The sequence below is a fragment of the Aspergillus caelatus genome (genome assembly GCF_009193585.1).
Source record: "Aspergillus caelatus strain CBS 763.97 unplaced genomic scaffold BDV27scaffold_81, whole genome shotgun sequence".
In the NCBI taxonomy this organism is placed as follows: Eukaryota; Fungi; Ascomycota; class Eurotiomycetes; order Eurotiales; family Aspergillaceae; genus Aspergillus; species Aspergillus caelatus.
Genome location: NW_022475344.1, coordinates 46558 through 74526, shown reverse-complemented (window position 1 = coordinate 74526; position 27969 = coordinate 46558). Strand labels below are relative to the sequence as shown.

General features: G+C 48.2%; 9 protein-coding genes across 9 annotated transcripts; 4 read left to right on the top strand and 5 right to left on the bottom strand.

The window, feature by feature from the left end:
• Positions 1 to 207: 207 nt before the first annotated feature.
• dspC (dual specificity phosphatase YVH1) lies at positions 208 to 2160 on the bottom strand. The gene is made up of 4 exons (XM_032064519.1): positions 1988 to 2160; positions 1600 to 1821; positions 951 to 1301; positions 208 to 883 (listed from the first exon to the last, which is right to left on the bottom strand). Exons 1-4 carry the CDS (start codon positions 2029 to 2031, stop codon positions 472 to 474), a joined length of 1029 nt encoding a protein of 342 aa, XP_031927901.1. The 5' UTR covers positions 2032 to 2160; the 3' UTR covers positions 208 to 471.
• A 6089-nt stretch (positions 2161 to 8249) lies between these two features.
• On the top strand, positions 8250 to 10564 carry znfA (putative C2H2 finger domain protein; the record flags this gene model as incomplete). Its single annotated transcript, XM_032072511.1, has 3 exons — positions 8250 to 8719; positions 8862 to 9965; positions 10039 to 10564. The coding sequence occupies 3 exons, from the start codon at positions 8250 to 8252 to the stop codon at positions 10562 to 10564; spliced, it is 2100 nt and encodes a 699-aa protein (XP_031927900.1).
• An 835-nt stretch (positions 10565 to 11399) lies between these two features.
• Positions 11400 to 13815, bottom strand: BDV27DRAFT_110417 (nucleoporin NDC1). The gene is made up of 3 exons (XM_032064517.1): positions 13533 to 13815; positions 13172 to 13439; positions 11400 to 13107 (listed from the first exon to the last, which is right to left on the bottom strand). The coding sequence occupies exons 1-3, from the start codon at positions 13663 to 13665 to the stop codon at positions 11550 to 11552; spliced, it is 1959 nt and encodes a 652-aa protein (XP_031927899.1). The 5' UTR covers positions 13666 to 13815; the 3' UTR covers positions 11400 to 11549.
• A 176-nt stretch (positions 13816 to 13991) lies between these two features.
• Positions 13992 to 15101, top strand: BDV27DRAFT_110414 (SNAP receptor PEP12). The gene is made up of 2 exons (XM_032064516.1): positions 13992 to 14357; positions 14412 to 15101. The coding sequence occupies exons 1-2, from the start codon at positions 14061 to 14063 to the stop codon at positions 14928 to 14930; spliced, it is 816 nt and encodes a 271-aa protein (XP_031927898.1). The 5' UTR covers positions 13992 to 14060; the 3' UTR covers positions 14931 to 15101.
• Positions 15102 to 15188: 87 nt separating this feature from the next.
• On the bottom strand, positions 15189 to 16201 carry BDV27DRAFT_127865 (cytochrome c1 heme lyase CYT2). The gene has a single exon (XM_032066866.1). It carries the CDS (start codon positions 16142 to 16144, stop codon positions 15272 to 15274), a length of 873 nt encoding a protein of 290 aa, XP_031927897.1. The 5' UTR covers positions 16145 to 16201; the 3' UTR covers positions 15189 to 15271.
• A 441-nt stretch (positions 16202 to 16642) lies between these two features.
• On the top strand, positions 16643 to 18144 carry mvd1 (diphosphomevalonate decarboxylase MVD1). Its single transcript, XM_032064515.1, has 2 exons — positions 16643 to 16776; positions 16847 to 18144. The coding sequence occupies exons 1-2, from the start codon at positions 16706 to 16708 to the stop codon at positions 17988 to 17990; spliced, it is 1215 nt and encodes a 404-aa protein (XP_031927896.1). The 5' UTR covers positions 16643 to 16705; the 3' UTR covers positions 17991 to 18144.
• Positions 18145 to 22818, bottom strand: BDV27DRAFT_110403 (Elongator subunit IKI3). Its single transcript, XM_032064514.1, has 9 exons — positions 21567 to 22818; positions 21424 to 21516; positions 20811 to 21370; positions 20598 to 20751; positions 20203 to 20545; positions 19906 to 20147; positions 19721 to 19854; positions 19392 to 19671; positions 18145 to 19326 (listed from the first exon to the last, which is right to left on the bottom strand). Exons 1-9 carry the CDS (start codon positions 22702 to 22704, stop codon positions 18299 to 18301), a joined length of 3972 nt encoding a protein of 1323 aa, XP_031927895.1. The 5' UTR covers positions 22705 to 22818; the 3' UTR covers positions 18145 to 18298.
• A 279-nt stretch (positions 22819 to 23097) lies between these two features.
• BDV27DRAFT_127860 (cytochrome c oxidase VIIc family protein) lies at positions 23098 to 23698 on the bottom strand. Its single transcript, XM_032066865.1, has 4 exons — positions 23658 to 23698; positions 23421 to 23598; positions 23320 to 23352; positions 23098 to 23257 (listed from the first exon to the last, which is right to left on the bottom strand). The coding sequence occupies exons 2-4, from the start codon at positions 23596 to 23598 to the stop codon at positions 23232 to 23234; spliced, it is 237 nt and encodes a 78-aa protein (XP_031927894.1). The 5' UTR covers positions 23658 to 23698; the 3' UTR covers positions 23098 to 23231.
• A 187-nt stretch (positions 23699 to 23885) lies between these two features.
• On the top strand, positions 23886 to 27728 carry BDV27DRAFT_110395 (ATP-dependent RNA helicase MTR4). The gene is made up of 6 exons (XM_032064513.1): positions 23886 to 24716; positions 24767 to 24857; positions 24911 to 25972; positions 26026 to 26621; positions 26677 to 27242; positions 27318 to 27728. The coding sequence occupies exons 1-6, from the start codon at positions 23970 to 23972 to the stop codon at positions 27496 to 27498; spliced, it is 3243 nt and encodes a 1080-aa protein (XP_031927893.1). The 5' UTR covers positions 23886 to 23969; the 3' UTR covers positions 27499 to 27728.
• The last annotated feature ends 241 nt before the right edge of the window (positions 27729 to 27969 follow it).

Genomic DNA, 27969 nt, shown 5'->3' with positions numbered 1-27969 from the left:
GGAAAGTAATTTCGTCCCTGCTAGCTTGGTAGATCAACTCCATTGCGGGATGATCGACATCAGGGTCCTCTAGAAGAAGAGATGGGTCTCACCAAGACTGAACTCTGCGTGCCTAGACCCAAGTCTTATGGTAGCTAAACGCCTGTTCATGTATGCTCTTGGTTATCAGTTACCTCCCCGTCGGTGCGGTGGATCTGTGAAGACCAACGCGTACACGCAAGGCCCAACTTTATTTAACTCAAAGGCGTCGTCGCAGTGCCCTTTCCCCTACACCGCTTCGGGAAATAGTTTAATTTCGGCCAAGTAGACGAAGGCGTACAGCATCCAGTCTTCACGGCGATCTGTAAATGGAAGCCTCTGCGTCACGTGATGTGAGGTTCGTCGGTCATTCAAACGCTGGATGGCAGTGGCATTTATCTGCGAAGTCTCCACTGTGTCAGTCTCCCCTGAGGCGCAGTCACCGTCATAAACTTAGAGATTGCCCCGTCCATTTGTGGAACCATCCGCAGGATTAGGCCTCATACTAGGCGGCAGTCGGATGCCTAGGGCAGCTGGAGGTAACCTTCCCACATTGACACGCTGGGACATATCGATTCGAGCCTTCGCAAGGCCAATTGCGGGAACTACCCAGTCGCCGCAGCTACATTGCATACCTTGCCATGCGAACTTCCCGATATTAAAACCACACGAAGTGTTCGGACAAGTCAAGCGACCAGACAGGGGCGCATCCCCAGATGGTGCACCATCCTCTTCACTGTTAGGGAACAGGCACGGGCGCATCCACGTTAAGGGATGTAAGAAAATGTGGGCACAGTCGGTTGGTCCTTTTGCACCGTTTTGCGGGCCATGTGGTATGATGAATGGCGTGGTCGCCAAGTTTCGCCTTCCGGATACAGTCAACATTCGTGTGTTCATCTGGAGATATTTATCTTAAAGTTAGGAAAACTGACCTGCATTTCCGACATTTAATTTCCGTCGTTCGATCCGTATTGTCTTGGGGTTTGTGAGATTGTTCGTCTTCAAATAACACGGAACTCATCTCCGGCGCGCGTCCACATGCTACACTTTCCTCAACTTCGCGGTGGTAAAGCCAACGGTTATATAGCGGATGGCTGATCACATCATCTGAACAGCCCATTTGGTGGTAGATCGACAGCTGTTTCATGAACCCATCATTTGGTTCACAAAGTGGCCGACTTTCCTTAATAATAGCAAGAGCGGACTGCGGCGACAGTGCGCTTGGCTGTTGGTGGAGTAGATAAGCGATACATATGGTGGCTGAACGGGATTTTCCCATCGCACTATTTACTATCAGTAACAAAAACCCATAATGCCTCTAATCTAAGCATTCCACTGAGGCCGATCTAAACATTCCAATATGACGACGTTACCCTAGAAGTTAGACCGCTGCCTGTGATAATGACACGTGACATCGATCAGAACTTCGTTTCGGCTATACATTGGGATGGAAGGCGAGAAGAGTGAAACGCTTGGGCCCATAATCATAGAGTTTTCCCAGCCAGCCAGGCCACCCAGGTATATGGGGACAATGCGGGTTTATCGGCATGAGTAGAAATGAAGGAAGAGGGGTAGACTTACCAATGGACCAGGACGCCCCCACCAGCATCCAATCCAGACTGGATGAACTTAATGGCGGACGGAAAATGTTCTAGAAGGTTCTCATCCTCGACATCGTCCACATCGATGCGGTGATGTTGGAAGCCTGCAAATGTCTCCTCTTGTGGTTGCAGGCGTAATACCGAAAGTATGTGGGTAATGTTTGCTCTTTCCAATGCTGCCTTGTTCTTAAGCGAGAAAATGCTACATGTCAAATCTGTATATCAGCAAGCGGTTCGACGTAAAATTGATTTTCTTCTTTTTCCTTGATTTGGGCTTTCAAGAGTATATTGTTGCCCCGCGTTGTTAGGATTCTGGCCCAACGCAATGAAGGTTTAATACGGGTATTGAGGGACAAGGTAAGACCAACCCTCCAATATAAATATTCTGACCGGGAATACGATTCATAGCCATTGTGAATACCGCTTTGAGTAACACTAATGCACATAAGAACAATGATATAGTACTAGGTCAGATATGAGATGGAGAAGGTATGTCGGTGATCGTGGAATGCAAATCGTTGACAATGAACCTTTTAGTTGGATAGAGACCAGGTTCAGATACTACCTTTAAGCCAAGAATTCGATGGCGGACATCATTGGCTGGAGAGGGGTAAGGCCTTCGAGGACGGCACGGGACGGCAACTAGGGTCTAGGGCAAGGGCAAGGGCAGGCTACTTTTGGGGCCTGAGGCAATAAGGTTGGGGGCCCCGCATTACTAGCCTTGAACCCTGAATCTGAATGAAGGAATGGATTCGATTAGATAGGTCGACTTGCAATATCCCAGTGGACAATGACACCATACTTTCTGTGGCGTACCCTACGACAAATCTCTCGAATCCATCCTGGTCGACTAATTACGCAACTTGTTGGCTCAGAGATCTACTAAGTACTGTAGCGCTGAGGTGGAACCAAAATCTCTTGAAACTGGATTCTTGGAGGTATGCATGCACGTACGTCTGTGCTGCTAGTTGTCAGTTAAAAAGTCTTGGAAGGAATGGATACAATCAAAACTCCGCACTCCTGCAACCAAGGATTATCCTCATTCGTAAGTGCGGGACGGAGTCGGATAGTCTCAAGCCTCTTCCCAATAATGATTGGTGTCGAGTAAACGCCAAGGTCCCAAATCCTGATATAGTTTCAGATTTGCACTGTTTCAAACTGTGTCCGCTATGGTAAAAGTTCACGTCGATCGATTGGCCACATGTGATGCAGGAGTCTGTGCGGCTTTCATTCCATAGACGACAAATATGCTTCTACTTTTAGTGCCCGGACTAAGACTGCTGTCTAGATTACGTCCTTACAAATTTTGTCATCTTAAGTTTTGGGATGTGCGTATGTCGATTGCGTTTTCTGTCTCACCATGAGCCGTGTATGGGTGCTACTAGAAGCAGACCCTGACTCGACACTAAATGCCCCCCGATATTCACATGACGCCTGATTCGGGGGTCAATCAGTCAAAATACAAAAACAAAAAAAAAAAAAAACAAAGAGAACAGTTGGGATCACAGTAGATTAAGCTTGACCTCCTCAACTCTCATGCATCATGCAGAGTGAGCACTGTGCAATCTAAAATCGATTGGGTACTAAGTGCTACTACTAGCTGAGGCCAGTTCAGCTAGCCATGTCTGAGTAGTCAATACTGGCTAACTAGCGCCTCGATTACTATGTCAGCAGGCCTGTGCACGGGACTTAGTCTGCAGCCTGTTAAGGCTTAAGGCTGACGGCGCTTTTGTATGGCAAGTAGTCTAACTTTACTTGGATGCTTGCCTTTTCTTACTCGCTTTTGACCCTTGTCCCTACGAAGGGCCTCCGTATCACGAAGTAAATTATAAGACAACATTTTCACTCATCCAGTCACGAGAGACGTGTGACTCGCACTACATCCCCCGACCGACTATATATAGTGCTTACGTGCGGGACCTGTGAACTAGCAGTTCATCTCGTTGACTACAGGACCCCTCTTTTGGATCAGTCGCCGACCATTGTGCTGACTTGTGTACGACTGCCCAATCGTATCGGATTGTCGATCAAGTATGGGATGATGGCAAAAACAAGCGTCGCATCGTATAGGCTTACGAACGGCAAAAATTAGCAGAGCAAATGGAATCCGCCGGATTGCCACAACCCGGTGGATGCATGCGTGTGTTGTGGTCTAGGTGACGGTTTGTAGTGGGCGCGTAAGACTCAACAATGAGAGGAAGGTGAAGATCATAGAAGACATATCCATTTCCACTTCTCTCAGCTGTGGAAGATAGGAGCTGAACAGACCAGATTGGAGCTGATCACCTTTTTTGATCGCCACTGTGACCGCATACAGATTGTGTTGTGCAGAGGGCCGTCAGTAGTGGCGAAGAAAAGAGAAAAAAAAAAAATCAATAGTGATAGCATTACTGAATAGAGTAGAACAATAATCAACTGGGGTCTGCAAGTTACCCTTACCTTGAATAGTTTTGCCCCCTCTTCGGCCTTTTTATTTTATTTTATTCTTATTATTTTTTATTTAATTTAATTGTTTTTTCTTACTAGTGAAAAGCTGCAACGAGGATGAAGCTCGCAAGACAATTCTTGCGGCAGCTTCCTATTGCTTAATAGAAAGACCACATAAGGCGTCGAAAAGAGACCAGTGGAATAAAACAAGAATGGTACTCCGTATTCCACATTGGGCCTTTCTTTTCTTTTCTTTTCTTTTTTTTTTGTTTAAAAAATAAAATAAAAATTTAAATAATCCCTATGTGATACCGGCTATTTATTCTAGGTCTTCACCGCAGGGCCCCAGTGCGTGATAGAGTTGGAATATCATATCCGTAGAAAACCTCCGACATTCCTACTTTCCCCCGGCCAAGGTCTTGAATACTGCTATTCTTGTTCGACTACCCCTTTTTCTTTAGGTTTAAGAAAATTTCTCAGACTGTCAACCCCTCATTTTCCTCCCTATACTACGATAGTTTAAGCGTTTTATCCATCCAATTCCAGGGACGGAGCCTTCGGGGTGTGACGGAAAATGCCAAATGACAGCACTGTGGCAGTGCATGTATCTAAGGACATAGTGGGTCCCACTAGACCACATTGGCGGTGGGTCAAGCTCGACAAGGCCACTAATAGTTGGCTGACGTTCGTCGGCACACTTCACAGTGGGTCTATAGTGTAAGTGGTAGTCGGGTGCATGTATGCACTCGGTACCCTGGGCAGAGAGGATTGTGTTCGGTGCCCTTCCTATTAGGATCTTCTGGAATTTCACAGGTAATTAATGTATTGCCTGGAACACCTTGTGGTAAATATGGAAACTTGATTTGGTGAAATTCAAGACATATATTGATTTCTGTTATAAAACAATTAAAACCCATTTCGAAGGAAAAGGAAAGATTAGCAAGGAAATACTGGACACAGTACACTGTATACCTGTATGAGAATTCAAGTTGTATGGAGGAAACCCCCGTCTAGGTAGGTCGACTTGAGGACCATACTTTCATATTTAAACATTTTAATATCGACGATACAATGGTCCTTCCAGAAGGGGGAAAGGTCTCAGGGTGACCCGCCTTTCTAGTTGTCTTCTGGCGAAGCCTTACGAGTCCCAGTTGCAATGTTCATGTTTATTCTTTTGTCTGTCAGATCAAACGAGGCCCCATCTGTCCAGGCACCGAACTTAGCGAGAAAATTGTCCCTGGTAAGGGCCAAAGGAGTCGACCGGGCACCCTGCAACCTTGAATATCAAACATTTTGTTAAGCGGGTGTAGAAACCTTGTTTTTTTGAATCCCCATCCTAAGGCCAGAAGCATGCTTCTAGTCCAGCGGTAGGCATCGGGAGAATCCAATGGCGTGTGAGAATCGAATGGGGACAGAACATTCGAAGCGACATTGTCAGTGGTAACGGCGGGTATGGGTTGAGTCCGATTGACCACAAACCATGAAAAATGAAGGTAATAGCGAATGATAATGGCAAGAATCTGCCAGCACTGCCTCATTCCAAAGCATCCGTCTCCAGTAGCCCTTCCACGCTAGTCCGTGCTCACCGCTCTGAAATTGAAAATAATAATAATAATAATAATAATAATAATAATAAATAAAAATTTAAACATTCCACCAGTCCACGGTAATAAAATTTTAATAAATTATTCCTGACTCACTTCAAAGCCTAGGGGTTTTTATTATTGGAATGAGGTGTTGTTGTGTGCCTCATGACGGGGTGGACATGGGCCAAAGAATGATATCAAAGGCCTGACTTAGAGTTCTGCTAAGACAGACCTTAAAAAGTAAACATATGATCAACTTTGCGTTTCCCTCTTGGCCATGGCTGATGACGGATTACTATCTTTCTCAGAAAAGAACGACTGCAAACCCACTTCTTCCTTGCTCCCCCCTTTCTCTCTCTCTCTTTTTCAACAGGCAAACATGAGACAGTTTGCCTTGAGGGGAAATTCCCCGCTGTATTGTCTTGTGGTAGTCCCGTCTCAAGGCTCTAAAATGCAGGTTTAACTTTCATAGCAGGAACAATTAAAAGTATGGCTTACTGAAAAGGGAAAGTAACTACAAGTCCCAGTGACATATTGAGTGATATTAAATATGATTTAACAGTTCTTGGTAGATCCCATTAAACGTGGCCATCCACCAGCCCTGCCATCCCGCGCGCATTATGAAACGATGTGGTTCTTTAAGTCCAGCCATGAGGTTAATTTTTTGTTCCAGAGCCAAGGACAAGTACCATACGAAGTAACCGTGCCATGAAACCCGGATTATCTATTTAAGTATTCTTACCTTCCTTACATCTCGTACAATTTTACCTTGCTGGGTAACGCCTCGGTGCTCATACGTGGTATTTTTTGAGTATTTTTTACAATTCGTGGTACTGCAACAGTCTGACAAGCGACCCAAAAGTTTAACCAGCAAAGCAAATGCAAGGTGTACCCTAAGGGGGGAGGAACGAATTTTGTGGTTTTTCAATTTTATTTTTTCAATTTGGCTTTTTCCCCCAAAGAGAGAAAAAAAAAAAAATAAAAAGATTAAAATAATAATAAGAACTATTCACGGGTCCCCTGGCTAGCCTTAAGACCATTCTTGCGCCTCGGGTCTTTTCCTTTCCAGCCTTGTAAGTATGTTTCCTTTTACAATTCTCTTTTCCCCTGGTTCATTACCGCAGTCATGTCGAAGGAAAAGGACTCCATCTTAGTTGGCCAATCTAACTTCTACGGGGTCCACCCTGACCAAACTGCAGTAAAAGCGGAGACACAAATACCAACGTTTGTATCATTGTGAATAATGGAAGTTTGGTTATTATTATCTAGGTTTCTAGGTCTTGTCCTTCTAATCTCTGCCTCGCCATACATACGAACATTTTTTTTCCCTCTTCCCTAATAAGTATTATTACGACGACTACCCCGTATTTCTTCTAGTCATTGGCGCGAGTTTTGAAATTTGTCCATGCTCACATAGCTGACAAAGAAATCAAAAAGACAACAACAAAAAAAAAAAAAAGGAAAACCCTCCTCGTGAGACGGACGGAGGCAAAATTAATCTTGAAATTACAGACGTTTTTTCTTTCCCGCCCAAAAAGCCTTGTAGGGACCAATAAGACGGTGGTTAGCACCACCATCCTTCCAACTTTCTTACCTTCTGCCTCACCTTACTATACAACTGAACTTACCTGAGGCACTTCCTTGTCTGCCTCAGGCCCGCCGTCGCCTTGACTGGCCCTTTCTTGTCGCTTGACTTTACCTTCACTTTCCCTCCCTTCCATTCCTTGTTGGATTGTACAAAACCAACACGTGCTCTGCAACCGTTTTTGTTCTCCTCTGAGATTCTCCATTCCCTCCGAACTTACCGTTCCGTGACCCGGATTCTAGAAAGAGGGTTGATCGTGGGGAAACAAACCGATTCCCTGCATCTTGTCTAACATTTACCCACTCTTTCCCTTTCTTCGAGGACATACATTGCATAACCGCTTGTCCTCCGCTGCAACTTTCTCCCGAATATATCAGCGGCTACTTAAAACACTTCAAACCCCCTTCTAAACAAGTCTTCACTATGTCTTGTGGTCCTTGCGCCGTCCTCCCTCACTAAATTGCCGCTCTCACGGCGAATTGATGGCACACGACTGGTTTTGCAAACTGGTGCGCGACTCTTGCAGAGAGCCGTCGAAATAGTGAAATCACTGATCGGGTCACCTGAAAATCAAATCAAATCTGGTCAACGCAACCAAACGGACTCCGAGGAGGTGGGTTACTATCTACTCAGCCCTATCCAGCTCTCGTCAAAGTGACCCGACCACTTACCAGCTACCGCTTGGCAGACCCTAACGACTATTGCCACCAAGTCCGCAGTCTTCCTACTGCTGTTTGACTCTTCCACTTCTTTTGCCTTCTCCGACTTTTTTCTTCTTCTTCTTCTTCTTCTTTTTTTTTTTTTTTTTTAGCACTTCTGCAGCTTTTGCGTCGGCTCTAGAAGCAGGATCTTCTTGAGGAGTGGAGCGGGGCTATTTATCATCTATCTAGTTATTAACTTCAGCAAATCGCATCTAGTTAACAACCAACGTCGTGCCTCTTTTATATCACCGACGATTTGGTGAGGGCTTGCGTTTTGTTGTCTAACTCGTCTCTCCTTTCAATCTTGAATTGATGAGCCATTGGTCGTACAATGGACTTGCCGCGAATTTCGCCACCTTCGATCAATGTGCATGATTTCACTAGTGGTCCTTATCACAGCTCTACTGAACGATCCTCATATGCCATGCCTGGACAATCATATTCTTTGCCTGGGCCTATGCCAATTCCCGCCAGTTCCATGAATACATTTGCCCCGCCGCCACTTCCACCGCCGCCGCGCATCAGAGACCTAGAAGATGGTTACGATGCTGGTTGGGTGCATGCCAATTCTAAGGCACCCGGTGCAAAACTCGCCCCCATAAATCCGAGTTCGAGTCTATTTGGGGGGCATTGCCGTTTAGAATCCGTACCTCAATCCGATCGGATGGCACTAGACGATTTGGATGGCAGACATAGCGGTTTGCCTCTATCGAGAAGTCCAGAGGCTCATATACGGATTGAGCCTCCACCACCAGCGGATGACGGTTTCCGGAATTCGATTCCCATAAACACCAGTCCTATGTAAGTACTTAGGGGGTCGTTTATGAACGTCCCCCACTCTTCCTGGTTTTGCGCATGCTTAAATCGTCGTTCCACGTTCTTTCATTGAGTGTTTCGCTATAACTCCTTCACTTGGGCCAGTGTCACTAATATCAAATGATAGTTTGAAAGGCGAGCATGACTTCTCTCGACGGAGCGTGAAGGACTCGTCTGATGCATATGACCAGCATCTTCTATCTAAAATAGGGAAGCCGCTCTCGCCCCGACAGTCTCTAAGTTTGGGTACCGAGAATAGAGGCCCTCTATCAACACTTCCTATACCTTCGAGAAATTTTGGAAGCTTACCCTCACCTGGTGGCTCTGACGGGTCTACGCTCGACGTGAGGTGGTCCATTAGTTCTCAGTCGGGGGGGATATCACCTGGGACTAAAGTTGGCTGGAGGGACTATATCGGTTGCCGGAGTCCGAGCGTTGAGAGCAGTGCGCCTTCTTCTGCGGTAGACTACGATAATCCCAACTATGTCCGCCGTCGGGGAGGTGGAGCCACACCGCAAAACGAAGACTCGCTCAGCCTCCCGAGTCGATCTAACCGGGGAAGTTATGACCAGGGGATATTCTCAGACATCGAAGGTGATTTCTCGACGGACGAATCATTACCTCCACGTTTATTTAATGTTCGTGAAGCAACACCGCCGTACTTGGACACATCCAAATCCGGCATGAAAAGACGAGCATCTTCACCTCCAAGAGAACCAATCAGCGATGATAGGCACACGCTACATGTAACGACAAGTAATGGTGATCTCTCACAGCGAAGGACATCTGGCCATCCGTTCACGAATACTTTATCTGTCAATAGCGCTTATGCCCAGAGCCATGGGAGTATCTCAGCTGCGTCATCTTTGAGCCTTCGAACTTCTGGATCCTACTCGTCAGCAGCTCTTTCAGTGGGAGGAAGCAGTGTTACGAGTGCGTCTGTATATGAGCGGTCGCCCGGGGGGCTCTCTCCAAATTCCGACCTCGAATCATTTCATGACAAGTTCCATCTCAATCCTACCTCTCCTGGCGGAGTTCCAAACCAAGCGGCAATGAGAGGTGCACCGGGCCCTACTACGCTAGAGCCACCCAATCCAAATGTCGCAAGGAAAATGTCTTTGCAGACGAGTTTGAACGCACCAAAACAAGCTGGTCCCAAGATGGGTGGTTTGTTCATTTGCGATTGCTGCCCCAAGAAACCTAAGAAGTTTGACAGTCCCGAGGAACTTCGGTAAGTCTCAGTATAGTCAATTAATTTATTTCATCTGTGACAGGACATTTTCTAACCTATGATCCTTCGATAGTGCCCATGAGATGGAGAAACAGTACTCTTGCTTATTCTGTAACAATCGGTTTAAAAACAAGAATGAAGCTGAGCGCCACCAAAATTCGCTCCACTTGCGGCGTCATTCTTGGTCATGCGCTGCCCTACCAGGATACCAGGCTGCGTTCCATCCTTCATCTTCTCCTTCAAGCCAAACGAATTCAGGGCCCTCGCACGACACCTGTGGTTATTGTGGTGAAGAATTCCCTAATTTCCCTCAACCTGACTGGGACCGCAGGTTCGAGCATTTGACGACAGTGCACAAATTTGGGGAGTGCAACAATGCAAAGAAATTCTACCGGGCGGACCATTTTAGACAACACCTGAAGCACAGTCATGCTGGGACCAGTGGAAAGTGGACCAACATTCTGGAGAACGCCTGTATGAAAGAGGAAGCGCCTCCTGAACCCAGAAACGCCACGAGCAACGGCGGACCAGGCCCTGCAATAGGAACGACTACGACACTTACGTCAAATAAGATCAACGAGGTCCTCAGCGGCTGCTGACAATCATTGCATTGGTGTATACCACTGGATTAGGGTTTCTGTGGAGTTACAATGCTCTGAAGCGCTGTAGACGACTACAAACTCGTGTTTCCAGGGCATTTGCTGCATTTTTCTTTGCTTTTATCTTCCTTTTCTAAGGTTAAATACCCACTTTTCGTCGTCAGGATCACATTCCACCGAATCCTGCCCGTTTACTACTACCCAGCGTAGGCGGGGTGCAATTTCTTTTAGTGCATCTCTTCCACGCATCATGTGCACTCAGCTTCTGCGTTCGATAAAAAACTTTTCATCTGGGGCAAATAGGACATGGTATAGGGCGGGATTATGGTTGATTTATAAAGCATTGGAGGGCAATCTAGCATGGAAAGGGAGAACTGTCATCATGATATGACATGATTGATTGCCTTTCCCTCATACCATCTTTTCATTCAGTCACCTTTTGGCGATTGGGGACATGGAGTATTGGAGAAATTGACTTGGGAGGTTTGTGTCTGGATCGTTTATTGCGCGTGGGTTGTTTTCTTTTCTTCATATCTGCTTTCTCTATCCCCTTATTGCCTTCTCTTCTCACCTGTTTATGGTCGTTATGATATGGCACTTGTGACTTTGTACCGGGTGCTTGGTATCTCTGTAAATAGAATTCTGTATATGGCCAAAAGAAAAGGATATACAAAAAACTCGACATACTGCAATCGAGTGATGTTCTGAGCAGGCAATAGCCAACAATAAAATAAGAGAAAAAGAAAAAAAAGTGTCAAAACCATTGGATTTAATGCATCGCAACGCCAGAACAATGCATGGGAACTATTCTAAGTCGTAACTTTTTCCACCGGGTAAAAGTAGAACCAAAACATACAACGACCAAAAGCCAATGTTCATTAAAACAATGGGCGAAGCATAAATACACCGACCGCCTACACCAGGTATTTTAGAAAGCAAAACAGAATCCATCCTCCGCATACTCTCATGACGCCTGTTCCGAATTTTAAAGCCCTTCCTCGATTAACCCGGCTGCCTCCTTTGCCAGCCGCAGGTCCTTGCCTACGAGTCCGATGTCCTTGAGGTAGAGGTTGAATGCGGATAGGAGATCCTTGAGAGAGCCCTTGAGGGTGTCGAGTACGAGATCCACGTCTGGGACTCGACGGGCCTCTGCTTGTGCTTCGGGGTTGCTTGATGGTGGGAAGTTGACGTCTGTCCAGTGGGCGTTAAGACCGCCGTGGATGAAGGGCTCCAAGGTCATGATGGTGTTCGTGAAGAGGCGTACGACATCGGGCACATCGGCCTGGACTTTGCCATATTGGTCTTCCTGCAGACTTGCGATGAGGAGGCGAGTGAGCGACTCGATGGCGTCGACGATAGGGCATAGGTTGGCGTGTGGCGCGCCTAGGACAATGCCTGACAGGCGACGGTCGTACGTTTGTCGGAAGAGTCGGCCTACTGGAGAGCGGAGGAGCTGTGCGATGAATGGGTTAAGGTTTTCTGGCTTGCCGGCTGAAGGGCCTGTGAGCATCTTGAGTTCTTGTGATGAAGCAAGAAGTTTCTGCTTGCGCTCCGGGCTCAATATGGCAGTGGATGCACGGTCGAAGACATCGCGGGCTTTGGCTCGGGCCGTAGGGGTCCAATCTGCCGATTGCCCGTAAGACTTGGCTGTTGAGCTGAAGACCTCCCCGATCTTCTCCTGCCGCGAGCTTGCTTTGGGAGAGGGAGCGAAGACGTTGTCCGCTTTGAGAGGGTCTGTTAGTCGCGGTAGAGTGCGGAGAACCGGTTCGGTCGGTTCGGCTTGTGCGGGCTTGGGACCCGATGGCGGGTTCTTCTGTTCATCGATGCGAGTAGAAATGCCCTTGATAACCTCGGTGGCAGATTGCAGGATCTGCGACCACGCTGGTCCTCCGTCGCGATCAATATCATTGAAGATCGCCTTTCGTCGGTCAGGAAATCTCTGACTGATGAAGCATAATTCCCAAAATGCGAAAGATTTAACGGTCTCCTTCTTTGCGGTCAACCCCGTCAATAAGCTGCCATTAGGATCTTTCGCTTCAGCCGTCAATGGCTGACCACGCTTGAGTGGCTCCTTGCTAAGGAACGCGGAGAAGAAAAGATTGGCGGTTTGCCAGCAAAGAACTAGGAGGCTTCCGGAGAACGCTGTGCGTAGCAGCAAGCCTGGGCCAATTGGGCCAATAAGGCCTGGAGGAGCCGCAGCAGACCGAGGGAAGTCCCAGAATAATTTCGCCCAGTACATGGTGAAGCTCCATGCCGGGCGTCTTAGGAAGAAGGTATACACCATAGGGCAAGCTACGGCGACCACAGCGCTTCTTGTGAAGCCGTCTTTTATGAGACCAGGCAATGCAACTTGTATGCGCTTAGACACCGGTTCCACTGGGTGGGTTCTCTGATCAGCATTGCCCGCAGCCCGTTTAGCAACGGGAATAGGTACACGGTCGAAATCGTAATACAGATGGACAACAGATTGCACAATTGCGAGTAGTAGATGGCAAGTGTAGAGGTAAATCGGTCTTTCATTTAAGCTTGCGCGCTCGTGGGGCCTATTTCTCTTAGTTCACAAGGTCCCTTAATCCAAGTTCTGCGTGGGGGGGGGGGAGCACATACCGGCTTCTATTAACCCACTCCAAGTGTGCTCCACTGGGAGATGACCATTTATAGATCTCACTAAACCACCATGCCGAGAAAATATACCATCCAAATGTTTGGACGACATCGAGCGGGATAAGGTATTTTAGAGTGCCTAAGGGAGAGGCAGTCGTCCGCGAGCCAATGTGTATCTGTCCAACGCGCAATACGAAAACGACAAGGCTGCAGATAAATAGCAAGACAGTACGAATTCCACATGCTCCAATTGGGAACCAAGCCCATAAAACTGGCGAAAGGTAACATAGTTAACTACCAATTCGTTCAAAAGCAGCATTTCCAAGAATAGGTCACTTGTAGTAAAAAGATTCCTGCTACTTACAGGACGATTTATCTCCAATCAAGAACGCAGCTAAGTAACAGACAAGTAGCGCTAAAGCAGAAGCATGGACGAAGCGTCGGTGCAGCGCTGAGGTCAAGATGCGCCGATATGGGCGTGGCCGGATAGCAGCCATGGTGCTAGTTCAACTGGGGGTGCTCCAAGATCTCTTAGGTAGAGAAGGAATGAATTTCACAGCATGATCAGAACTGCTGCGCAGTATTATTCCTATCTACCCAGACTAAGAGATTGAGCGGCAGTTCGATGTATGAGCTAAACGGGCAACCGAAATTCCGAGTGACGGCAGCATGCGACGATAGAATGAAGCTTTTAGGGAAACGCATCAAAACACACTAGCCACAACCCGTCGGTCAGGTGATGGACCCACCAGCCACGCATCATGTCGTTGCAGCCTGCAAATCCCGGCAGAAACTCAGGTGACCGCTCGGCGATCCGCATGTTGACGTTCTATCTGGCGGTCCTCCTCCAACACTATTTCATTCATCGTCACTCTGAGTCGCATCGCCCACCATGTCTTTCGACCGTCTTAGTTCTTTAGAATCACAGCCTACTACCCTACGTCGCTCTGACGATCCACAATATCGAGATGACCCCGAGTTCTACCAACTCACGGAAAGTCTTTCAAATCAGCTATTCAGCCTAACCTCGAACATTACCCGGCTATCGGACCAGATCGCGCTTCTAGGGACAAGGCGAGACACGGAGCGAGTCCGTGAACGAGTTCACAATCTTTTAGAGCAGACTCGTTCAGGATTTAAGGGAGTAGGAGAAGGTATCAAGAAAGTGCAAGCATGGGAGGATGTTAATGTATGCGAACACAGCCAGACTCGACGTAATGCGCTACTGACACTCATCTGATAGCCTTCTCAAAAATGGACACAGCAAAAGCTATCTTCAGAATTCAAGGCTACTCTGGATGAGTTCCAAACCGTCCAGCGCCGGGCTTTGGAGAAGCAGCGTGCATCTGCTGTCGCTGCCCGCACCGCCGTGGAAGAAGGTGAACATCCAGCGGTTGAAGGAGCTACGCAAGACCAGCAACAGCTACTTCAGGAACAGCCTCGACTTGCGAACCAGGATGAGGTGGACTTCCAGGAGTCTCTGATTATTGAGCGCGAAGCAGAAATTCGCAATATCGAGCAAAGCGTTGGCGAACTCAATGAGTTGTTCCGCGATGTCGCCCACATCGTGCACGAGCAAGGAGGCCAGCTCGATATAATCAGCGAGAACGTTGAGAATGTTACGAACGACACCCGGGGAGCTAATGTTGAGCTTCGCAGTGCCAGCAGACATCAAAAGAACGCCCGGAACAAGGCTTGCTGCCTCCTTGTCATCATGGCCGTCATCCTAACGATCATTGTGCTGGCGGCTACTATTGGATAAGTCGATCCAGTTACACTTTATTGTTTCCATCTATCGGTCCTAGTCTACTTATACTGTTCATTATGGCGGCTTTTGTTCACGATATCCTCTTATATGCAGTTCGATGTATTGTTATGAACTATCTATTCCCTCTCATGACTTGATTTACGACCAGCTGGCGCATGCGGAGTGAGGGAAGTGTATCTTCATTTTGTCCTTCTATCCTTATTTGTTCCTTCTTCTAGAGTATCATACATAGCTTGTGTGTTATACAAAGATTATACATCAAAGACCATTGCCCAATATGCAACCAAACTCCATATCGCCCTTATGTGCATCGCGAACGTAAGTGATGAGCCGCTTTACAAGCCTGTGAAGCGGCTGAATCTCATCCTGCAGCCTTCAAAGGTGTTCAACTTCGGCCGTACATCTAAGTAGAAGCTCAACTTGCCAGGTCCGGCATTAGCAGCCAAACCGGCCGGTCCACCGTTGGCTCCAGACGACTTCCCTTGATAAAAATCAATGACGTACTCAATCCTCTCTCCATCGCATCTCTCTACAACCCAGTCGTGGCGATCGAATGGTAATTGGTAGCCCATTAGATTATTGATACGAGCACGCGGGCTCAGGAACTGGGGGTCAACGCCCAGTCCGCGGAATGAATATAGCTTCGGGCCTCCACATTTCTTGCTGCCAGGATCAGACCGGGGCGCTTGCTTCTCCCACTCTAAAATCTGTTGCCAGGCACGCTCGTTAACGGCATTATGAATCGGGATAATGGATGCCACAGAAGTTGCTAATTCGGTAGGCGAAGTGCTGGAAGCCGGTGTATTGCCTTTGCGCATCAATGCTTCGAAGAATTGGCGCTCAGATGGGTAAATCCAATTCCCGCTGTTCTCATCATGACCTGTTTCAGATTCCGCATTTGAGGGCGTGCCGTGCGATACAGCCGGTGTAGTATATGGGGATGGAGGTTCCGCAGCAGCCTTAGGAGACGGTTGCTTCGAGACTTGGTCGAAAGCTCTGGGAATACTGCTCACTTCACGGTCACTTGAAAGTGGTCGTTGTAGTTTTGTTTTTGATTCTCCATCTTCCGTTGGTAGAGGATGAGGAGGACCGCCCGAGGCCTTATGTTGCTGTAGCCAAATCTCACGGGTCTTATGATCCACCGGGCATGCTGCAGCCGGCGCAGATTCGGCGGAAGATGCTGACTGGGTACTCGCACCAGCTCCCATTATCGGATATTTTCTGATTTTCTGGAGTTGGTTGACAGGGGGTGGACGAGAAATGCCGATGACAAATCGGGTTGTTGATTACTATCGAAGAAGATTTACTTGCGGAAGGCGGAGAGAGAAATTCTGACATACTCACCGCCTTTCAGCGGAATTGAATTTGCTCCACATTTCTTCTAGGTTGGGAAGGCGGTCTTTCCATCCCATCATATAGAATATTAACTAGAATACGGCACGCTTCTGAGTGTCATCTTCTCATATTGATACCAGAAGGATTATCGGAAATACCAATTGATCAGCTACAGGTGCAGGCCTATCGTTGCAACGAAAGCGTTTTGAGTTGAACCGATCGTAGCACTATTCTCACTCTATTGAAAAGTACTGTATAGATCAGATAGGATAGCCCCGTCTTACCTAAGTGGGACTAGTGTATGTATGCGGAGCTCTCAAATAATATTTCCCAACAGGGAAATCCGTTGCCCCTCATTCTCCAGCTCCCTTCCTCTCCTTACCAACATCTCCTTCTTGTATTATCTGACAATTATCACCCTCTATTCCAACATTATGACTGCTCATTCTGACAGTACGGTCTTTCGGGCCACCACCACAGCCCCAGTCAATATCGCTGTTATCAAGTTTGTCCTCCATACCCCTGAGTGTCACGATTGTCACTAGACTATATTGATACTAACCATGGCTTTGAAGATACTGGGGTAAAAGGGACGCCACTCTGAACCTGCCTACGAACTCCTCTCTCTCCGTAACACTCTCGCAGCGTTCGCTGCGCACCCTCACCACTGCCTCATGCTCTGCCAAGTACCCGACTGCCGACGAGCTTACCCTCAACGGCAAACGTCAAGACATCCATTCCTCCAAGCGTACCCTTGCTTGCCTTTCGAATCTGCGTTCTCTCCGCCAGGAACTTGAAGCTACCGACTCTTCTTTGCCGAAACTGTCTACTCTCCCCCTGCGGATCGTTTCCGAGAATAACTTCCCCACCGCCGCTGGCCTCGCCAGTTCCGCCGCCGGTTTCGCAGCGCTCGTCCGTGCCGTCGCAGACCTTTACCAGCTTCCCCAATCCCCTCGTGACCTCAGCCGTATTGCTCGCCAGGGATCTGGTTCCGCCTGTCGGTCTCTGATGGGCGGATATGTGGCCTGGCGCGCCGGGAGTCTTGCCGATGGTAGCGACAGCTTGGCTGAGGAGGTCGCTCCCGAATCTCACTGGCCTGAGATGCGTGCGCTAATTTTGGTCGTCAGCGCTGAGAAGAAGGATGTTCCCAGTACGGAAGGTATGCAAACCACCGTTGCTACTTCCAACCTCTTCGCAACCCGCGCGGAATCTGTTGTACCCGAGCGGATGGCAGCTATTGAGACTGCCATTCAGAAGCGGGATTTCCCTGCCTTCGCAGAGATCACCATGCGGGACTCCAACGGCTTCCACGCCACCTGTCTCGACTCCTGGCCTCCCATCTTCTACATGAACGATGTCTCCCGCGCCGCTGTTAGGCTCGTCCACGATATTAACCGTGCCGTCGGTCGTACGGTTTGCGCTTACACTTTTGATGCTGGTCCGAACGCAGTCATCTACTACCTTGAGAAGGATTCTGAACTCGTTGCCGGTACAGTCAAGGCTATCCTGGGCGCCAGCAGTGAGGGCTGGGATGGTCCATTCTACGAGCCCCTCAAGAATCTCACCGCTCCGGGTGTGGCATTGGATAAGGTGGATTCTAGGGCTGTCGATGTGCTCAAGGATGGTGTCAGCCGTGTGATCTTGACCGGTGTCGGTGAAGGTCCCGTTAGTGTCAACGACCACCTTGTCAGTGAGGCGGGTGACATTCTTTCCAACTAATTAGAAGATATAAAGCACGGTTACTTTAGCGTTGTCGGGCAGAGTGATTCCTTTAAAGTCTGAAAATTTCTAATTTAAACATAATCTTAGCGGAATCTGCTTCACAGGAGATACCCTAAGTTAAACTATACGCGAATTATGTCAGAAGCAAAGTACATATCATTAGGTCTACAGTTAATAACGGTCATAGCTTGACTTGATATATTTTTATTGATCAACATTTCTAATATTCCAACTTTTTGAGAACCTGTTTTAGATATAAAAACAACTCGTGGTTGTACTAGGTCATTTCCTTCAATGTCGAGGCTTCAGTTCAGCAACGCCGACTGCTTCAGCTCCTTGACTGCCGGTGCTTCCCGAACACCTAGGGTAGCCGCAATGCTGTCCGCGAAAGCACGCTGACCACCCCTGGGTGAAACCTCTTCAGTAGTATTCACATTAGTCTCAGCCTCAGGGCCGTCGGTTTGGTCGCCTCCTGGCGGAGCGACAGCACCGAATACTTCCACTCGAGAGTCAGTACACAACTTGAGCACCTCCTGCATAGCCTTTTCAATAGCGGCGGCACGCTCCCGCATGCCCCGTCGGAGCAGTGCATTAACAAGAGTCTCGACCTCAGACACCGTCGAGTTGACTCTTTCGATAAGCCGTCGTACACTGTTCACCAGGTACTCTTCCTCGTACACGGTTCCCTTCTTACCACTAGCACGCTTACGCTCTTCCTTCCGACGAGTCTTTGAAGTCTGTCTTGTCATATTCGTTTTGCCGGTCTTTCCGGTCTTTCCGGTATACCTCGTGAACATACTGCGACCGGCAAGCGTAGAAGCATCCGTAGGCGCAAGAGAGACGTTATCCGGGATATCGACACCCATGTCTCCTCCCATCGTGGGGTCACCTCCGAAATAGGCGAGCGGGTCGGTGGCGCGACGAATGCGCAGTTCCCCGATACGTGGTACTTGGGCGTTCAGCTGAGACCGGAAGTCGGCAAGAAGGTCGGTCATGGAGCCCATGGCGTCTGCCAGGCCGGTGTCTACGATTTCTGGGACGAGGCTTTGCTTGCCGTGCAGTGCGAGGAGGCGTGTTGCGTCAGCAAAGCGAGACCCGCGGCACAAGAGACGGGCGGCCAGGGGGATGTCGTGGAGGTGTTCTGCGTGGACGTGTGCTGCGGAGACGTAGTCTTTGTTCTCCTCTGTCAAAGTGGTGGCTAATTCGAGTGCGTGCGCTTTAAGTTTTTCCTCTGATAATGGGACCATCATTGCGCAGTACAGGGATTCACGCCAGAGATGGGCCCGCTGGTAGCATTGGTAGGCGTCGGTGTATAGGGAAAGTGATTCGTAAGCTGGGATTGGTTAGCAGCTGATACATTGTATTGTGGGATAGAGAGGTGTGTGTGGGAATACGTACCGATGGCTGCTTCTTTGTATTTGTTTTGATCGTAGAGGTAATCGGCGTAAAGATTGGTCATGTCGCGTAGTTGCTCTTGCTGATATTTGTAGAGATCGATGGCATCCTTATACAGGACATGTTTGATAGCATACGCCCTGAGCTCATCATGAGCGTTAAGCGCATGAAGATGTCCCAGAGCCTTGGCCGATCTTCCGAGATAGTTATCAACTTCGAACTGTCGTCGAAGCTCAGGCAGCTGCTGTAGCTTGCGCAAGAATGGGAGGTATTCCCGAGGATCCTGAATGGCTTTAGAATAACATAATAGGAGATTTGCTGGCGCTACTTACACGCTGGGCTTGCTGGGCAACAAGCAATGTGAGCTCAAGGTCGTAAAGACCCAACGCGGTATCGTATAAACGGTGGGCATCAGACAAGAAGCACATATGTTCGACTGCGTCTTCTGCTTGTTCGGAGCTTTGATCTATTGTAAGGTGAGTGGCTGGTCAAGTATGGTGGTCGGATTTAGACTCACCTCTCAGGCGTGCAACCAGTTGAAGACCAGCCTCGAGGTCTGGTGGCGATTTGACGACGTGTGCCGTGACAAGGTTATGCAGGTTGGTATCGATCTTCTTTTCCAAAGCAACCAAGAAGGCATCGCAAATCCGATTAACCTTACCATCCTTGACTGGGGCCTTGGTGGCAGGTACCACATTGTCGTCCACCTTAGATGTCTTCAGCGTATCCTTGTACAGGGTCTCAGAGACATCCTCGTCGCTGTATGTTGTTAGGAAGGGAACACCCTACAACATAATGTACATGTTTGACATACCTTAGACGGGATAAGAACTCGTCGATGAAGTCAACCCTTTTCACTTGGTCAATGAATAATGGGACACTTTCCATGAACTGTTCTGGGGCGTAGTCATGAATGATATTCATATCTACCATCTGGCTGCGACAGGTAAGGAAAGCCGAGCGGTAGTTCTTGCGATCAATGAAGGACCTGATGCCTGCTAGGACAAGAGCACGGGGGTATGTGGTCTCAATATTACCACGAGGTGCCTGCAACACAACGGCAAACGCACTAGGTATTACTGACACCAAGCGCGAACCACGCTCAATGCTTCTGCAACGCTCATCGGTCTCTGGTGTATCAGGAGGAACCTCCATATCTGCTGAAGAGTTAGCCATGCTGCGGCAGGAAGTAGTCTTGGAAGCACTAACCCTCTACCCTGGTCAAGTGAACGAATTTTAGGAGATGCTGAGAAGTAGTGAACAAGATGTGGGATTGGGTCACGAGGAACGAGGTGCAATTCTTCGCAAGCAAAGTCTTATTCGCGTACAGGGCACCGGTCCTTGTCATAGAGATCAAAAGATGCTTCGAAAATTAGCATACGCGAGAAATAAGTGGCAAACTAGGGTCCAAGAAAGCATTACCTCGTCTTCTGATAACTGAGCGGCCTTGGCCCAATATGAGTCGACGGAAGGACTCTGCGTGTACGGGGTTGCTACAAATTCCTCTGTAGACGGCATAGAAACCGTGGAGTAGGCAATTGGTTGCCCATATTGGTTGATGTGAGAAATCCAGAGTGTTTCATGATTGAGGGATGGGAATAATGAAATCAAGTGCTCCGACTCAGCCGCCTGGTACGCGATTTTCGTTGTTCTAGTTTCCAAAGTCGTTCGCTCAATGTAGGCTTTATTCGGTCCACTATTCTTGAGAATATAAACCTCATTCTCGTTGATAAAAGCGATTTGCCTAGGCCTGCTGTCCGAAGCATCAGACAATGGATAGCTCGACTCAAGACTAGGCGCAGCCACTTGGCGAGTCTTGAGGGGCCACATAAATATGGAGAAACAATCCTTCATCAGGACAGCAATACGAGTGCCCGACTTGCTGAACGCGACGTCTATAACGTTCGAGTCCAATGTCAATTCATTGTGGGCCATGGGTGGTGGGACACCCGCAAACCTCAGCGGAGTCAACTTGAGAATTTCTTTGCTTGGTTAGAGGGGCTTTAAATCAGCTTTGGGAGTAATTAAAACTTACCTCCATCAATGACAGCAACAGCCCCAACATCATTTGGCACAATAGTCGAACCATGAGAGACGTCAAACACAAACTCCGCGTCCAATATCGACTCTGCAATGCAGTCAGTACATATTCTTTAATCAATATCAGGCGCAAAGTACCTGAAGCGCCTGCAACAAAGCGTAGTGTCTTCTCCTGGTGCCACTTGAAGGCAAAAGCAGTTGGGTAACTGGGGCTCACGACCACAGGAACCTCCTGCTTTAAGTAGTAATGATAGTTACCCATAGTCCAGAACTGGACTCTGTCTTTGAATTGAACAGCGAGTACCGTCGAGTCGATATTCCAAGTCAAGTAGATATCCGACGCCCACGATGACTTCTCTTCCTCGGTAAGGCGAAGTGTGAACTCTCCGTGACGCAAGCCGTTTCTTTCGAAGAATACAACATCGACTCGGTCGTCACGACGTTGGATACCGGCAATAAGATTACCATAAGGCCTCCAGCTCAGGGCACCTTCCAGCCCATCCACTGGCTCACTCACACTGTCTAAGGTTCCCTCTCTTGAATAGACGCGGATTGCACGACGAGTGCCCGCTTCAATGCTGTTTACCGCAACATAGGCACCATCTCCTCGCCAGGTAATAGTCGTCCTCCCGTCATCGTTACTGCTCAGCTTTCCTTCGTCTACCTTTTCAGGGACTGTAGGGTCACGAAGCGCCTTAGCTCGCTTTCCTTGAAACTGCGTTTCCTTCTTTCCCCAACCAACGGAGACATGTTGAGACGCCTTGAGGTCCTCTGGAGTGAAGGTGATTTCAGCCACATTCTCGAACTCCCTGGTCATGTACAAGAATGTGTTAGCTCTTGTGGTTAGGGCCAGGAGTTCCTCATCTGGAGACCAAGCAGCAGCAGTGATGCCAACATCGACCGAGCCCAGAATCTCAATCTTGTCCTCCCCAGGAAGAGGTTCTTCACGGACAATGATGATATCACCCCCCTCAAGTACTAAACAGGCACTAAGGTTGTCTGCAAAGTAATGAAGGGAGAGGACCCGGTCACAGGGGAGGTCTGACAGAGGGCATGGTGCGTCCCACGAGGCGATGCACTCAAATACATTTGCGCCTACGGGCTCTGAGAAATCGGCGTCCTGACATTTTCTCCTAAGTTCAATAACTGGATTGGTCTCTGTAGGACCGAAAGTGCAAATTACTGCATCCGACGCAGTGTCCCAAGCAGTGGCTGTTAATGGCAGCTCACTCTGAAGCTGCACCTCGGCGAGGCGAACATTTTTCAAGTTGCGCATATCTGATAATTTTAATTGTAGTCTCTTTTTTTACCCCGCGGCCATGAATCAATGAAAGCTCCGGGGTAGAAGAAAATGAAATGTAGAAGGGGATTAAGAAAGAATCAAAATGAAAATAAAAAAAAAAAAAATTAAAAGCTAGATCAAGAAACGATGTTCCATCTAGCAATTTCGACAAAGAAGAAGTATAAATTATGTTCCTACAAGTTGCGGAGCTTTGCAAACATATCGGATGCGGACCAAAAGATTTTAATTTTCTCTGCAGACAAAAAATCGACCAATGACTTCATCCATATTCTAATATGGAATCAGCCCATTTTGACCCAGATTCATTCCAACCACAACTACGAGATCAATGGCATACTAGAATGCAGCTTATAGAATACACCGAAATTCAGAGCTTAATAATCGATTTCCTAGCTTTATACATAGATTCCGAATACTTCCAGTGTAGGGTACATTTTCGACCAATTCCCAGTGCCCAATGATCCCACGGCGCGCAGAAGGTATACATTGCGAAAACCCGCTTAGCGAGTCTTGTAGGTCTGCCAGACTGTAGAGAAGATCTTGTTAGAGATTCGACCATAACCGTCGCCAAATCTATGAATAACATACCAGCAATAGCGAAGGGAGCACCGAAACCGGTGACTAAACGTTTGAGTCAGTAACCCAGAACAACAAATCCAACCCGTAGAAATCAATTGAGAATCACTCACTCATGAAAGCCCAGTACCGGAAGAAGAAGAACTTGGTAAGAGGGTTGAAGGGGATGTTCGAACGAGGACCCTCAGCGTAGTGGTATGGGCTGCCGAGCTGGGCGCGGGTGGTGGAAAAGCCACGACGGGCGACGAAAGAGGTGGCCATTCTGGCCCGGAGAGCGGTAGCGGCGTTCATCTTAGGTTCTGTTAGATGCAATTGGGAAGATGTAAATCATCAGCCAGCAGTTTACCTACCTTGAGGGAAGCAGCAGGGCACGGATGGTCAAGGCAATCTACTCTTCTCATAACTGGCGGGAAGAGTAGGAGTGGTGGAATGACAATCGTCGGCCCGGAACCGGGTCACGTGCTGGCCGTTCCGAACGGCAAGTTTGTCCGGCGGAAAGACCTGCAGCAATGGCTCTGACCAATCATAAGCCGCCCGCCTCAAAAGGAACATTGAAATTTCTCAGTGAATCGGCGAGCGCGACATAGTGCGACGAGCACTTCAACCATCCGGTCGTTGTCCGTCCTTGCTCCTTGCGGCCGACCTTGAACGTTCGACCGACTATGGATGAACTTTTCGATGTTTTTGAGGACCAGCCCCAGGCTGTTAAACCCTCTGACGGAGCTCCCAAACGTTCCAAGAAAGACAAGAGCAAGAAGCGTCAGGTCAATGGTGATGTGAAGGAAAGCGATGCCACCGTAGAAGCAAAGGAACCCGTCGCCGTTGCCGATACCCCCGTTGAAGAGACTTCCGAGCCAGAGGAGGGCGACGCGCCTACGACAGACAACAATGAACAACCGGATGCGAAACGGCCGCGACTCGAGAAGGAACCGGAGCCCGTGGTAGCCGACTTATTCGAGACAGCGCAAGAGCGTGAAGTCGCCGGATCTGCAGGACTTCAAGCCGCCAATGATTCAGCATCCGTTGTTCTTTCGCACCAAATTCGCCATCAGGTCGCGATACCACCGAACTATCCATATGTGCCCATTTCCGAGCATAAACCTCCCGAGAATCCGGCGCGAGTATGGCCGTTCACCCTCGACCCGTTCCAGCAGGTTTCCATCGCATCGATTCAAAGAGAGGAGAGTGTACTTGTTTCAGCCCACACTAGTGCCGGAAAGACCGTCGTCGCCGAATATGCTATTGCCCAGAGCTTGAAGAACAACCAGAGAGTTATCTATACAAGTCCAATCAAGGCCCTTAGCAACCAGAAATACCGAGAATTTGCAGCAGAGTTTGGAGATGTTGGTCTAATGACGGGTGATGTTACCATCAACCCAACGGCTACTTGCCTAGTCATGACAACGGAGGTAGGCTTCGTCACCCTCGTTCTGAGCCTAGTGATCCTAACACATCTTAGATTTTGCGGTCTATGCTGTACCGTGGCTCCGAGATCATGCGTGAAGTCGCGTGGGTTGTCTTCGATGAAATCCATTATATGCGCGATGCGAGTAAGTTTCTTCAGGGGTGACACTAGGATTCAGCTTGTTAACCGTGGATACAGCCCGAGGTGTGGTTTGGGAGGAAACCATCATTCTGCTTCCAGATAAGGTTCGATATGTTTTCTTGTCCGCCACAATCCCCAACGCCATGCAATTCGCCGAATGGATCGTCAAGATGCACAACCAACCGTGCCATGTTGTTTATACTGATTACAGACCGACACCCTTACAACATTATTTCTTCCCTGCTGGTGCCGATGGTATTCACCTGGTTGTAGATGAGAAGGGCGTGTTCCGCGAGGAAAACTTCCAGAAGGCTATGAGTACTATTGCAGACAAAAAGGGCGATGACCCAGCGGATGCCATGGCCAAGAGGAAAGGAAAGGGCAAAGATAAAAAGTTGAACAAAGGTGGAAATAAGGGCCCAAGTGACATATACAAGATTGTCAAGATGATTATGATCAAAAACTACAACCCTGTGATTGTCTTCAGTTTCAGCAAGCGTGAATGCGAGTCATGTGCTCTACAGATGAGCACCCTGGCCTTTAACGACGACTCTGAGAAGGAAATGGTTTCCAAGGTTTTTAACAGCGCGATTGAAATGCTCTCGGAGGAGGACAGGAACCTCCCCCAGATTCAACATATTCTACCTCTCTTGCGCAGAGGTATCGGTGTCCACCATTCTGGTCTTCTTCCCATCCTGAAAGAGACCATTGAAATTCTCTTCCAAGAAGGTCTCATCAAGGTCCTTTTCGCTACTGAGACATTCTCCATCGGTCTTAACATGCCCGCAAAAACCGTTGTTTTCACAAGCGTTCGCAAATTCGACGGTTTCAGTCAGCGCTGGGTCACCCCATCAGAATTTATTCAGATGTCTGGTCGTGCTGGTCGAAGAGGTCTCGATGACCGAGGTATTGTTATTATGATGGTCGGTGAAGAGATGGATCCCGCTGTAGCGAAGGAGATTGTTCGTGGCGAACAAGACCGACTGAATTCGGCGTTCCATCTTGGCTACAACATGATTCTGAACCTGATGCGTGTAGAGGGTATCTCACCTGAATTCATGTTGGAAAGATGTTTCTACCAGTTTCAAAATACCGCCGGCGTTGCTACTCTTGAAAAAGGTATGTGTATATGCAAGTGTCGATAATATTGCATTTTGCTAAGTTTAGTACAGAGCTTGTTGAGTTGGAGGAGAAGAAGGCCAACATGACTATTTCTGACGAAGGAACCATTCGTGAATACTACGATCTGAGGAAACAAATTCGCCAATTCACCGATGACATGCAGGCGGTTACAAGCCATCCCAATTACTGCCTACCCTTTATTCAGCCTGGACGCTTGATCAGCATCAAGCACAAGGATGTGGATTTCGGATGGGGTGTCGTTGTCAACTACAAACAACGCAAGCCCCCGAAGAATTCGACCGAAGAACCTACGCCGTACCAGAAATTTGTTGTTGACGTTTTACTGAGGATCGCCGACGGGCCGTCGGTCGGCACTAAGACCTTTGAAGATTTGCCGTCCGGAGTCAGGCCGCCAAAGGAGGGCGAAAACTCCCGTATGGAAGTGGTGCCGGTAGTCCTCAGCTGTATCCAATCTATCTCTCACATTCGGATTTTCCTCCCGAAGGATCTACATTCGGCAGATTCAAGGAACGGGGTGAAGAAGGCCCTGGATGAGGTGCAAAAGCGCTTCCCAGATGGCATTGCTGTGCTTGATCCGATTGAAAATATGAACATCAAGGATGAAAACTTCAAGAAGCTGCTTAGGGTAAGATAAGCCTTGCTGTGAATGGGTGTCTCAGGTGTGCTAACGTAAACTGCAGAAAATTGAAGTGCTTGAATCTCGTCTCCTCTCTAACCCATTGCACAACTCGCCACGTCTGCCGGAACTTTATGAACAGTACTCGGACAAGGTTGAAACTGGCTCCAAGATCAAGGCCACCAAAAAGAAGATCACCGAAGCCATGTCGATCATGCAGCTTGACGAGTTAAAGTGCCGTAAGCGAGTGCTTCGTCGGTTTGGATTCATTAACGAAGCCGAGGTCGTGCAGTTGAAAGCCCGTGTGGCCTGTGAAATTAGCACGGGTGACGAGTTAATGCTCAGTGAATTGCTTTTCAATGGTTTCTTCAATAACCTTACACCTGAACAAGTCGCTTCGGTGCTGAGTGTGTTCGTCTTCGAAGAGAAGTCCAAGGAGACCCCTGCCCTAACACGAGACGAGTTGGCGAAGCCGCTCAAGGAAATCCAGGCGCAAGCCCGGATCGTTGCCAAGGTTTCCCAGGAGTCAAAGCTCGCTGTCAATGAAGAGGAGTATGTGCAGAGCTTCCATTGGGAGTTGATGGAGGTTATATATGAGTGGGCGAATGGCAAGTCCTTCGCTGATATCTGGTAAGTCCCTATTTGCCACCGTTTAGTTCGGGAGTGTGACAAGACGCTAATGATTCCTTTCTTTCATCATCTCAGTAAAATGACGGATGTTTACGAAGGCAGTTTGATCCGAGTCTTCCGCCGATTGGAAGAATGTTTACGACAGATGGCACAGGCCGCCAAGGTCATGGGGAGCGAGGAACTTGAGAGTAAATTTGAGACCGCCTTGACCAAGGTCCGCAGGGACATTGTTGCCGCACAGTCCTTGTATCTATAGACGTACGACTTACTACTACTACTACTACCACCTTACTTCCATTACAGCGATATTACTTTCATTCCAACCATCGTGTTTCCACTCATGTATGGCAAATTGTCATGGTGAGTGGTGGTGGCATTTCCCTGGCGTCGGAGGGCTCAAAAAACAGGGTATCATCGTTTGGTTTGCTTTCCGTGTAATTACTTTACCATATGTTTATGGCGAAATGAAATAAATTTTAAGTATTTATTTGGGAAAAAAAAAATTTTTGCGTATACTTCCCACCCCCTCAAAACTTTATATTATTACGATGATTGATAATGTTAACGGAGATCATGGCAAGGGGGACCAGAGCAACGGAAATAAATCTAAAACAAAACAAAAGATTCGAGTCCCTTTTTGAGTTCTCAGAAACTTTCGAGAGTGAGGTTGAAGCAGAAAGAAAAAGTGACGATAAGGAATAATGTCGTGGTCATCATGGACGCTTGA

What these genes read in the sequence shown, in the direction of transcription:
- dspC (XM_032064519.1), bottom strand. Translation starts at nt 2,031, where the DNA reads ATGGCTATGAATCGTATTCCCGGTCAGAATATTTATATTGGAGG. An exon ending in CAGAATATTTATATTGGAGG is followed by an intron (nt 1,822 to 1,987) that starts GTTGGTCTTACC and finishes TTTGACATGTAG; the next exon opens with CATTTTCTCGCTTAAGAACA. An exon ending in ATTAAATGTCGGAAATGCAG is followed by an intron (nt 884 to 950) that starts GTCAGTTTTCCT and finishes TGTATCCGGAAG; the next exon opens with GCGAAACTTGGCGACCACGC.
- BDV27DRAFT_110417 (XM_032064517.1), bottom strand. Translation starts at nt 13,665, where the DNA reads ATGGCTGCTATCCGGCCACGCCCATATCGGCGCATCTTGACCTCAGCG. An exon ending in GATTGGAGATAAATCGTCCT is followed by an intron (nt 13,440 to 13,532) that starts GTAAGTAGCAGG and finishes ACCTTTCGCCAG; the next exon opens with TTTTATGGGCTTGGTTCCCA. An exon ending in GAGTGGGTTAATAGAAGCCG is followed by an intron (nt 13,108 to 13,171) that starts GTATGTGCTCCC and finishes TAAGAGAAATAG; the next exon opens with GCCCCACGAGCGCGCAAGCT.
- BDV27DRAFT_110414 (XM_032064516.1), top strand. Translation starts at nt 14,061, where the DNA reads ATGTCTTTCGACCGTCTTAGTTCTTTAGAATCACAGCCTACTACCCTA. An exon ending in AAGCATGGGAGGATGTTAAT is followed by an intron (nt 14,358 to 14,411) that starts GTATGCGAACAC and finishes CTCATCTGATAG; the next exon opens with CCTTCTCAAAAATGGACACA.
- BDV27DRAFT_127865 (XM_032066866.1), bottom strand. Translation starts at nt 16,144, where the DNA reads ATGGGAGCTGGTGCGAGTACCCAGTCAGCATCTTCCGCCGAATCTGCG.
- mvd1 (XM_032064515.1), top strand. Translation starts at nt 16,706, where the DNA reads ATGACTGCTCATTCTGACAGTACGGTCTTTCGGGCCACCACCACAGCC. An exon ending in GTCAATATCGCTGTTATCAA is followed by an intron (nt 16,777 to 16,846) that starts GTTTGTCCTCCA and finishes ATGGCTTTGAAG; the next exon opens with ATACTGGGGTAAAAGGGACG.
- BDV27DRAFT_110403 (XM_032064514.1), bottom strand. Translation starts at nt 22,704, where the DNA reads ATGCGCAACTTGAAAAATGTTCGCCTCGCCGAGGTGCAGCTTCAGAGT. An exon ending in CTCAGTTATCAGAAGACGAG is followed by an intron (nt 20,752 to 20,810) that starts GTAATGCTTTCT and finishes TAATTTTCGAAG; the next exon opens with CATCTTTTGATCTCTATGAC. An exon ending in TCACTTGACCAGGGTAGAGG is followed by an intron (nt 20,546 to 20,597) that starts GTTAGTGCTTCC and finishes ACTCTTCAGCAG; the next exon opens with ATATGGAGGTTCCTCCTGAT.
- BDV27DRAFT_127860 (XM_032066865.1), bottom strand. Translation starts at nt 23,598, where the DNA reads ATGAACGCCGCTACCGCTCTCCGGGCCAGAATGGCCACCTCTTTCGTC. An exon ending in CCGGTACTGGGCTTTCATGA is followed by an intron (nt 23,353 to 23,420) that starts GTGAGTGATTCT and finishes TCAAACGTTTAG; the next exon opens with TCACCGGTTTCGGTGCTCCC. An exon ending in TGCTCCCTTCGCTATTGCTG is followed by an intron (nt 23,258 to 23,319) that starts GTATGTTATTCA and finishes TCTTCTCTACAG; the next exon opens with TCTGGCAGACCTACAAGACT.
- BDV27DRAFT_110395 (XM_032064513.1), top strand. Translation starts at nt 23,970, where the DNA reads ATGGATGAACTTTTCGATGTTTTTGAGGACCAGCCCCAGGCTGTTAAA. An exon ending in CCATTATATGCGCGATGCGA is followed by an intron (nt 24,858 to 24,910) that starts GTAAGTTTCTTC and finishes CCGTGGATACAG; the next exon opens with CCCGAGGTGTGGTTTGGGAG. An exon ending in ACTTCAAGAAGCTGCTTAGG is followed by an intron (nt 26,622 to 26,676) that starts GTAAGATAAGCC and finishes CGTAAACTGCAG; the next exon opens with AAAATTGAAGTGCTTGAATC.